Below are 12,122 nucleotides of genomic sequence, written 5' to 3' on the forward strand. Positions count from 1 at the left end.
CATACGTGAAAATGTTTACGTATATTGTCTATCATATTGATAACAATTATATGGGTCTTAATCATACAGTAACTAATAAAAGAAATATATATCGAGTACTCGTGGACTAAAATGAATTGAAATAACTCGATCAAAATATATTTTTTAAGGCAAACATTAAGAATCACTGGGAATTTTGTTAAGAAACTAATTTTCCAAAATGAAGGATGAATAGTAAAAGCGATCTTTTCCAGTGCTTAATTTTTTAATACAGGCCTTTACCCTTAAACTAAGAAATCAAGTGTTTTGCCCCAAGTTTGAACGTCTTTTAATAAATAACTATAACATTACATAGCTCTTACGCTCATAATTGGACAAGAGTATCCCCTAACAGATGACAAATTTGCTTGCTCATTGTATGATGACTAGGGCACTCATCGCGACCTCTAGTGGCTACATATATATTTACAAAACAATGGTTATAATTACAAATATTTTTAAAAAACAAAAGTTTCTCTGAACGAAATACTATTGTAGTAGTTATTATAAAGAAATAGTATAGACTGTAAAAAAATGATAACCTGCTTATTAAATATAAACCAATAAACTCAGGGATTATAACTATGAAAATAAATTAAATACGTGCCTTTTTTCTTTAGCACAGCACACGAAAGTTTCAATATAACTAAAACACATCTGAAAATTTCCATAAATATCACTCTGTTTGGCGGTAAAATTGGGTTACAGTAAAAATTATTTTCGCAGTAAAGATTGCTGAAGTCCAAGGCACAACTCTAAAAATACAACGATCTATTCTGAAGTTTTTCGTTTTCTTAATTACATGGAGATATCTTAAATATGTTCTTTGTTTAGAAGTTGATAAACTAGCATAAAGACAACTTTCCCAAAAACGTAATCATTCTAACTGTTCTAAGAAATTTGGTGTTTTGAAATATGTCGGGACATTATCGTCGAGACGAGCTATGACTTTGTAAATAGTCCTTCTTCCAGGATTGTTCCTGATCTTTTCCTGCTATAATTTCTTTGAAGAATTCTTTTAAAGTCTGCTCAACAACAAAACGGAAATGTTCGGGAACCTAAAAAAAGCCAAGAAAAAAATCAGGATTATGTTATGAGTTGACTTATCTTTGTAAAAATTTATGATGAGAAACATTTAAACTATAATGACTGGTTTAAGAATTCAATCTTGTTTGGAGAGCTCGATATTATTATCGTGTGTGTATGTATACTGAGTCTGTCACACATATACTGTTGTGGATAAAAATGCACCACTATCAGTTATGCCAAAATTTTCCTCTTAACATACCTCAATGTGGTTATTTCGATTGTAATGGAGATTAAGGGTCCTGATCAGTTCAGAATCAATAGTGACCTTCAGGTCCTCTGGACTTTTGATGCCTTCACTAATAGCTTGTCTAGAATACTTCTCCATCTGGATGTAATAAAACTCTCTAAAGCGGAAAGGAATATGAAAACAAATAAGTTATCCGAGAAAAAAAGGATCAACAACCAGTTTAAATATATTTAAAACAAATATTTTTTTCCCCGTAACAGAGAGTTTTTAATATTTCAGTTAAGTAGAACCCAATATTAAAAAACGAGTTCTTCAGAAATATTGTAGAAATAAAACTTATTTTACTCCATATGTTTATTTAATAATTGTTATAAAATAGAATATAGTTAAGACCTTATTGTAAACTCAGTACTCTAACAGAGTTCACTTAAATTTAAATGCATTCTATGTTTTTTATACTGCTTGCCTTCAACCAGTAGAAATTGGTAGTTCGTCCACATTTATACTCTACTACTTAAACGATCAAATGTATAGTTTTAAACCCTGGTTTGGGCTAATGAACTTTGTTTTGCCAAAATATTAGTACTATAGATCTATTAAACAAGCAGCGTGTATCAGCATGTTACCAAAATCCAAAAAAATATAACGCCATGTAGAATTATAAACGGACTTTCCTCTAAGTTAAAATACTTTCATTGCGAGCTTTCGTCCCTCTTACCGGAGCCTTAATCGGGCAACAATTCAGTGAGTGAAAAATTCGTTAAACTGTGGATTGTTTGTTTGTTTTTGAATTTCGCGCAAATCTACACGAGAGCTATCTGCGCTAGCCGTCCCTAATTTAGAGGGAAGGCAGCTAGCCATCACCACCCACCGCCAACTCTTGGGCTACTCTTTTACCAACGAATAGTGGGATTGACTGTCACTTATAACGCCCCCACGGCTGAAAGGACGAGCATGTTTGGTGTGACGGGGATTCGAAACCGCGACCTTCAGATTGCGAGTCGAGCGCCCTAACCACCTGGCCATGCCGGGCCTAAAATGTGGAACACTGCTTTAAAATATGTAAGAATTATGATATAGAATCATATATTATCATATAGAATTATGATGAATATAGAATATAAATCGATTTCTTCGATATAATAAACATAAGGAAAACACAGTTATAGGTAATATATAGACAAATAGAAATAAATAGATACATAAAACAAAGAAATTTTGAAACTTCAAATAATACATTGTAAAATTAAAGGTTTAATTTTACATCAAAACCACGACAAATAATATGTTTTATGTCTTTTGTTAGTGGTGTCCATGCAGTATTGAGTTGTTGTTGGCCGTTGTTTTGATTAATACCCACTGGTGGTCCACTGTCTTCTGTTTGGATGGCAGTAGCTTCCTTCATTTTTCTACGTTTGGTGTTTTCTTCCCTGTTTATTATTTCGATATTTTTAGGTCTGTTATATGGTTGTTTTCCTGAACGTGAAAAGCTATAGCTGACGTGTTTATAACACAGTTCTTAATATCTCTATACATAAGTCATTTATTACACCTAAAGCTATCTAAAGCTAGGAAAAGAGAACAGGATAAACAGTAATTACGATGGCACCCGAGATTAGGGATTGCAAAGTCAGCCTTGTTATCAGTGTTGCAATGAGAGTGTCAGTTCTCTGTCTTGTAAAGAAGGTATAATTACGAGTGAAAATGAATACACACAGTTTGTATATATATAATATTTATACATGAATATTCCTTACGCAATTAATGAAGCCACCATTCCATGCCAACTACATAAAATCTTCTTTTAAGCCTTATATTATATAATTTGATGATTATGTTTATTTAGGAAGTTTCCTGCTATCTCTGTCTGATAACTAAAATTATTTCAGGAAAAGCTATGTTAGGAAGCAGTGAAGTTACGAAACCACTTCAAGGTTTAAAGTATTTTTCAGTTTTGCTTTATAAATATTTAGCACATGGAGAACAATTGATGAAATGTTTATGGAAAACATGTTCCAGGTGGATATTTAGGATGTGTACTAGGGTTTGTCAAGGATTAGATCATTACGTTTTTGCTCTGCTAGATGATGAGAATAAGTATTTCATGCTTAAAAAAAGATTATATGGTAAATAATGAGACAATAAAGACAAATAAACTAAACAGAAACGGTTAAACGGAAATGTACCACGTACCGACAGGAGTAGTGCAAAATAATGTTGTATGGAGATGCATATTGTTTGACAGTAAAAGGATTGCTAGATAAAGAAGAGAATCTGATAGTAACTGCTTTATGAAAATAAGAAGTATGCAACTAACGTAGAAACTTATCTTTGATGGCCAGAAGTCTTGTGTAAATAAGTAGGAAGTGCAATTCAGAATCGTCATTTTGTTGGGCTTGTAATTAAATGATAAGTGAAACCTAAAGCAAATAACATATATTCATATTCTAAGGTGGTTGGATGTAAGATTTATTACTGTAAATGATGCTAGATAAACTCCAACCTATGAGTGTTCCTCCGATTCTGCGTAAATACAAAAATTATTTGATTAATTGAAATAAGATTATCAGAAATCTCTATTCAATAATGATAGTGTTTCTATAAGAGTGATAACCATGTTTTGAGAAAAGAAAAACAAACCGTGACTATCTCTGCTACCGTTAAGTTGGATTCGAAATGTTGTGCAGTAATTTCATTTATAAAAAGAGCGTTGAAAGCAGTTTTAGTTTTTTTTTTCTTCTTTTTCATCAAATCAGAAATCTGTTTAGACAAAATTAACTTACTCTCAAAATCGATATCAGGCAAGTTTAACAATACGCTTAAAAGGTACAGCGTTATGCTGTCTAGAAATATTTTTAGAATATATATTCAAGTGTCTGTGAAAAATAATAGATTGAATTTTGGAAGGTTTTAAAAAGACATTCCTTTTTGAGAAAGCACGATGGAATAATTTTATTAGAAGTGGCCTAAATACACTGTGTTATGTTTTAACAGGTTCGACCGTTTTAAGAGCCAGTTTATCCCTGATTGGATGTTGATAGCTTGATTGTGAGTGGCTGATTACGAAACAGTTGTATTAATAATTTGCTGATTTTTGTGCCTAAGTTTTTATTAAAATATTTCACTCCCCGCGAAACACAATGCTATATCTTCCTATCGTAATTAGTTGATCTTCTCAAAAAAATATGTTTGCATTTTAAAGTAATGCTTTATAGGGGCTTGCAATGAAATAAGAGATAGTTGATTCAGAACAATTAGAAAAATTCAAGTATAATTTCAGTTTCAGGGTACATTTTTATTATCAGGACTATAAGGTCAGTTATGAGTTTGTTTCTTAATGCCAAAAAGCTTAATTACAAAAATTCGATTTAAACGTTGATTGTTGTTGTCTTGTAAAAAAGATTAAACTCACAAGATGTTTGATTAATCATTTATGCACCACACGTGAGTTTACTTTATTTAAGAATTTAACCGAATGGTTACAGTCCAAGATATTGATTAAAAATTCGCCCATTTTTATGTACAACATGATGAAAAGAAAACTATAATTAGAGAAACGTTAGATATATTCTCTTGTTCGCACGCTGTAAGTGCAACCATATGTTTACACAGGTTAACAAACAGGCTTTATGAAAAGTAAACAAGTAGCTTTTAAAAAGAAAACGACTGTAATCATCTCTATTAGTGTACGATAAGGCTGACATGAAACCTTTTGACGCTAATTTATCTTACAACAGTAACTTAATTTTTAACCTGTTGTTTAATTTATTTCCAATTTCACTACGATGCTTATTTATGAAAAAAAAAAACGCACACACACACTAGTTTACGATACATTTGATGTCAGATAAATACGGAAAATAATTAGAAATAACACTATTATTCAGTTACATACGTAGATTATAAGTACAAATAATTCTTAGATACATTACGACTGTAATAGTCTTTTGATCTCTCTACAATTCCGATGTTTCATTACAAGTCATTACATTTTCGATTCGTTTCTTTACAGTATGTTTTCTAAATACATATATAATACACAAAAACGTATATGTTGTGATATATTATTCAGACATAGTTAATTTATAGATCGTTACATAAGAAAAACACACTAACAGTTATTTTGTAAATAAATGTCGCAGTCTGTGTTCCAAATAAGAGTAAAACAAAAATAACTTGTCAGTTTCAGTAAATCCGTTATGAAAACGTAAAAACTGAATATCTTTCTTTTATTTACTATAAAAAATACATACAACTTTATGGAGTACATTATGCCACTTTGGTCAAATCCAAAACCTTTTTAAAGAAACAACGCCATATTTAGGGTTTTCCATACGTTTCAAATTATAGCATGAACGTTCAACCATCCGAAGAATAAGTTCTGAAATATTTTAAATAATTTTCAAATTATACTTCTCACACTGAGATTTAAAGTGATTTTTAGACGCTTATTCCAACATCCATACTTTGATAGTCTCAGTACGCAAAAATATGAACAATACAACGTTTTTACTCTGAATGTGTCTGTAGATTTCATGATAACAACAATCAACCTTGTGAAAACAAATTCGTAAAATGTAGATGATAGGAGAAAGTTTATGTGCTGTTTCGTGAGGAATATGTTTTTAGTGTTTCATCAGTTTGTTGTCGACGAACATTCATGAATATATAAAATAATACAGCAGTCCATGTAACTTGTCTTCATTTTTCTTTCTATTTAGCTATTGTAACGTTTAGCCAATGTAAAGTAACAAGAAAGGGAGCACGTGTTTAATCCGTCTACTGGAGCGTTTTCCAAGTTTTATGTCATCCGTCTGTCCTCTCACCTGACAAATATAAGTCGCCCTAGATATGGCCCATAGACGCTTGTTTGTCTGCAGTAGGTATATCTTTACGCTCGAACGGCTGTTACAGAAAATACATTCGTTCAAACTAGATCAGACTCTCGCTCATTAAGATTAAAACTCCCACTAGATTAAAAAAGCTTGTGGTTGCAACATACAGAAAAGATCGGACTGAGTATTAATAACGGATGGCATAAATGTCTTATCAAGTGTTAAATACGCTAGAGGGTAACTATCGACAGATGAATGGTCTCAGAGGAATAACAACAAAATAGGACGAGGGAAGAACAGGGTGGTTTTTCTCTTTCTTACGTTCGATATTTTGCAACTTGGGAGTGTAGAAGAGAAAGTGAAATTAGTCCATTCATTATCGTCAAATTTCTTTTCATCTGATGGAGGGAGTCACAAGTTGAGTTAGATGGAATTGATACATTTAATTTAGTTAAATAAGATTTAAACATTCTTCATGTTCAATGTCTCTACAAAGAAGGTTCCAAAGTAGTTTTAGAGATGGCGAAATATTTTTAGTACACTGAATAAAGATTTAACTTTCAACTCAATAAATAATCTTTATCCGCATTCTCGTAGAAACCTGTTTGGACGGATCTTATGTTGCAACAAACTGAAACTCATTGTTACTATTACTAGAAGTTAGAAAAACTTGAAACGTGGAAAACTTTCTTTAAGTCATTCAGCATTATTCAAAATGACGTACTTCAGCTGTACTAATCAAATGTTCTATTACAAGAATCGGACAGTAAAGACTCATTTTATATATCATACATTTTGTTTTGTTCTTCAGCGTTTTTGCTAAGGCTTGTTTTATATTATAAATATGTTTTATTTCATAGGTTTGGTCTCGCTGTTTGTAAAGCAATCCTTCTGTTATGATGTAAATATTAATTCAACTGCTTAGATAATGTTTATGTTTACAATATATATAGATTTATTGTACATACTTTTGGTTTGTTTGTTTGTTACGTATTTCGCGCAAAGCTACACGAGGGCTATCTGCGCTAGCCATCCATAATTTAGCAGTGTAAGACTAGAGGGAAGGCAGCTAGTTATCACCACCCACTGTTGGGCTACTCTTTTATCAACAAATAAACGCTAAAAGGGCGAGCATGTTTGGTGTGACGAGGATTCGAACCCGAGCAACCTAACCACCTGGCCATGCCGGGCCCATACTTTCGGTTTAGTGAAATAATACTTGAGATATTTAGATATTCTTCATGTTCAATGTGTTTACAAAGAAGGTTCCAAAGTGGTTCTAGAGATGACAAAATATTTTTAGTACACTGAATACAGATTTAAATTTTAGCTCAATAAATAATCTTTACCTGAATTCATAATGCATTAAGAACTTCCAATGCTATATTGTTACGACAGCGGAAGTCACGTGACTCTAGTAACACGTGATGAGTATCTAGAAGATTCACGAAGAGACGAGATGTACGCTTTTATAGTATATAAGCCGGCAAATAATGTGACGGCAAGGATATAGTTGCAGATAGAGAAATTGAAGATACAGACACGGATAATCGAGTCAAGGGGGCACCTTAAGTTAAGTGTGTGAATTATAACGTGTGTTGAAGTGAAAGTGACTGTGGAAATTCTGTGTATTGCAAAGTTGGATTGAGAAAGAATAAACTAGTGTTATTTAAGAAAGGACTTGTATCGCAGAAGTTTCTCGGAAAGAATTTCTACGAAAAATTAACAAACTAACACAGACGTAACAATATTTTATTTTGATTTTTGATAATTTTTTTGTTTGTTTGTAACGATATTCCCCATTCTGAGTCTCTTGTTCAATTATAGTTAGCTCAATAAGTAGTTTTTATTTTTAATTTTCTAAGGTATAAGTTATTAATCCAAAATTAGCTGGGTTTAATAACTTCTAGTGCTCATTAAGAGTTAAAGTAACGCTGGCTTTTTACAGCTGACGTTAAATAGCTAAAGAATAGTATACCGTTACTGCATGTTGTCAGGAGACTCTTTAGAGTTTATACCACGCGTAAAAAAACAAACAAACAACAACAACAACACGAAGCCGTGTTCTGAAATATGTGGATTCCTGTCAAGCAAACCACTGGAAGGCATTGAAAAGAAAACGTCCCATATTTTTTATTGATGTCATTTTCCAACGGTAGGTGGACTTCTAGGAACAAATCCATATTTTACCAGTGAGAGTATTCCTTAGTGGTTGGATGATAATACTAAAGCACTGTTCTATTTAACTCGATTATTGTTAACTAATTAGCTAAAACATTTATGTAGGCTTGGGAAAGTAGATGAGATAAAATAATAACTTCTTGTACTAAAATAATATGTAAAGATATTTAAAATAGTTTATTTGATTATTCAAGATTTCAGCATCCACTAAACATCTACCAGTCAAAATTAATATTAGATACTGGACTTACTTAGAATTTTGTAGCTCTGTTTAATTACGAGATAAAATAGGTTGATTCACACGTTTTATAATATTCAAAATTGTTCTTTTGTTTATAATGAAAAATGTTTTCATTAGACTTTTTAGCTTCAAATTTGTAGAGTGCTTTAACTCACATTAAAGTTTACACAAAATTGGCACTATTAGTTTAGTGAAGAATCATTTAATATATTTATAAATGTTATAGTTCTTTTTATTTCTTGTTATAGCACAATCTTATATAAACTTTATTATTTTCTACCCCTAGTGAGAAGAATGATATCTAACGCACCTGAAGTTAGAGAACCACTTGACGAGTTGAGCCGTGTTGTTCTTATTGAATTTGATGTCTGGAAAGTAGAGCTTCAAAACCGCAGAACTAGGATATCTCGCATAAAAGAACATCAATTTGGCTTTTCTTAGGTGCATGGGAGTAAGGGTACTGGTGTAAGACTAGATAAGGAAAATCAACTACTCAAACCAATACTTCCAATGTTCTCATAAAAAAACTTAATGTATTATTAAGTTAAACAAAAACGCCTTATTACTATGCACTAGACTGTTTTTCGATATAGTCTAATCAACTATTGCATTTATATATCTCTACACAGCTGCAGGTTATGTTAACAGAACCTTACTCTTTCATCATAACCATTGCATTTATACACAGCTGCAGGTTATGTTAACAGAACCTTACTCTTTCATCATAACCATTGCATTTATACACATCTGCAGGTTATGTTAACAGAACCTTACTCTTTCATCATAACCATTGCATTTATACACAGCTGCAGGTTATGTTAACGGAACCTTACTATTTCACCATAACCATTGCATTTATACACATCTGCAGGTTATGTTAACAGGACTTTACTCATTTATCATAACTATTGCATTTACATACAGCTGTAGATTGTGTTAATAGGACCTTACTCTTTCATAATATATGTATACATGCGTGTGTGAGTAAATAATTAAAAATTATGCGTTGCATATGTAATAACAGTTTGTATGATGACCCATACATATATATATATACATAGTGCACTTCATGTAATTATTTATAATGATATTATGAAATTATTGATTTAGAACAAAACACACACATCAGAGTTGTTTTGCACTGATGATTGTGGTGTTACTTCTAGCACATAATACACATTACGCAGTTCGTTACAATTGCTATTGTAATTTTGCTACAAACCTTGTTTCCGGCTTGAAAAAGAGCGTTTGCTCGAAACGTCGCCAATAAATTACTATCATAGATTAATTCTATCACTTTCATATTTTCTACTTATTTATTCTCTGATTTTTTACGCGACCTATTAAACATCATGTCTCTTTTTAAGAGAACTTGGGGGTCATTCAAGTTCCTGATGCCGAACCGTGTAAACGTTCCGTTCTGCTCTCCTAGACCAAGCGGGTAATTTTACCGCGGGAAGATCTCCCTGGTTATCTACGCCGAATGTTTCTCCCGTCATCATTGACGAGATTCCCAAGAACTACTCCATTAGCCGAATCAACTCCTTTCTACGACAATACAATCCAAATGCAGCCATGGATCCCACCAAGACAAGACTTCTTCGAAGGGGTGGATTTTTTATTCAACCCGTCGCACCCTCCGACTTAGATTACTTATGCTCTCCGTGAAACTCAACACAACCCGTCAACTGCAATCGCCCGAAATCTAACACAAACCTTTTTTCTCTTTTCCTTAGAGGCGTTGATCTGTCAATCTATCCTAACATCCACACTCACGAAGACATCAAACTAAGCCATCCACGCTGTCCACCGAATCTGTTCAAGAACCACAAGACTTCCTACCCACTTCATCCCTTCCAAAACCACGAATGACCACCTATTAACCCATGGTTTCATTTTCTATTTTTTTTTCTTTCCATTTTAGAGCTGAACGACCTAACCGAAGCCAGCTACACCTATCATTCCACTTTCAACCTCTCAACCGTTCCTAACAAACCAACAGAATTCATGAGCAGAAAGTTCTACAGCCATCCGCCGCCGTGAACCAACCAGACCAACCAGTTAAATTTACTCAAGCCACAACAGCCAGGAAAGATCCACGATAAGCACCTCAGACCATAGAGAAGTCCACCCAGACAACTCCAGCTAAAGAACATTCAGAGAAAACACCAGATGTCAAAGAAAGATCCACCCGAATACCACCAGCCAGGAAACAGGTTCAAAACACAGCCCAGACCCAAACACAACGGAGCATCATAACTAACTCTTCAATCTTCACGAACAACCTACAGATTTCCAGTCAACAATCCCAGACCCGAATTGCCAGGAAAGACAGAAAATTTAATTTTGTTCGACGATCTGGTCATGAAAGTGGGTTTTCTCGAGGCACTCCCGTTTTCTCCCACACCTAAATTATTATATTTTGGATTTATATATTACAGCTCTGAAATAGATTGTACGCTTAATTCAAGCTTAAACCAAAATTTAAAAATTTTCAAACTGAGCTTAAATTAAAATTAGTTTTCTAAATCTGATAAAAGACAAATCAAAATGTATAAACCATCTCAGTCATTTGACTTTGTTAAATAATCATTTCAGTCTGTAATAATTAATCAAGTTAAAGTTTATATCACAATGTCCCTTTAGCAAATTTTCAGCGTACTCTGTCTGCATATCTCTGCTTATCTCAACGACAAATCTCCTTGACCGACGTCATCACCACGTGTGTAAACAAGCAGACGTTTGTTGCACGTGCTCCAGCTTCAACTACGTTCTCGAGTCCAACAGACCAAGCATCAACCAATAGAAGCTCTCCTTCTCTCGTCTTCTTTCCGTATCTCCACAATCACAGCTTTTCCGACTATCTTCAGTAGCTCATTCAACATCATTATTCATAATTAACTACTCTTCATTAATACAGATCTCTTATAATCTAGCACCATTTAATCTTAATTCTCGTCAACATATCGCCGCTATCTGTAAAACCCATCTTGTCACTAAAAACATTAAATCTAATTCCACAAGCGGGGCGCAGAGAAACTAATGTTTGTGGGTGCCCCTGATTGTCTCTAAAACCCATTCATGGTTTGTTAGACTTGAACCAAAATATCTACCAAGTATTAATAGCAGTAGTAAGAGAACGTACAACAGCCTTCGTAATGAAATCATAAACTACCTTCATCACAATCCTACTCAACTGTTTCGTTATGGTCTCCTTCTCTTCAAGGCTACTTTATCTAAAACCAGTTACTGCAGCCACACGTCTTTTCTCCGTATTTGTTCATCTTTAAAGTTAACCCCTAGTGGTGTTAGACTTAAATTCAACTATCTCTCTCTTCATGATAAAACTATGATACAGAATAGACTGACGAAATGTTTTATTGGTTTAATGCGTGACACATTAAGGATATTTTGTTCCAAAAGAGAAACTTTTTCATTTGAACTGAGCAATCGGCGTCGTCAATTGTACGAATATACTGATCGAACTATTGTACATAACATTCAGAATAAAGCCAGTAAATTGAATTCTTTATATTACTGCTCAATGAATAATTTAAAATGCAAGAAACTC

At 33.2% G+C, this 12,122-nt stretch overlaps 1 protein-coding gene across 1 annotated transcript in view; it reads right to left on the reverse strand.

Moving 5' to 3' along the window:
- Window positions 1–296: 296 nt before the first annotated feature.
- The window catches only part of LOC106461838 (homeobox protein prospero-like), an 18,680-nt gene continuing 6,854 nt past the window's right edge, over window positions 297–12,122 (reverse strand). The window contains 4 exon segments of the mRNA XM_022388913.1: window positions 297–979; window positions 981–1,076; window positions 1,307–1,451; window positions 8,862–9,022. Of these exon segments, the coding sequence (XP_022244621.1) occupies window positions 896–979; window positions 981–1,076; window positions 1,307–1,451; window positions 8,862–9,022 (486 nt within the window). The 3' untranslated portion in view covers window positions 297–895.

The sequence above is a fragment of the Limulus polyphemus genome, unplaced genomic scaffold (assembly GCF_000517525.1).
Source record: "Limulus polyphemus unplaced genomic scaffold, Limulus_polyphemus-2.1.2 Scaffold1042, whole genome shotgun sequence".
NCBI lineage: Eukaryota > Metazoa > Arthropoda > Merostomata > Xiphosura > Limulidae > Limulus > Limulus polyphemus.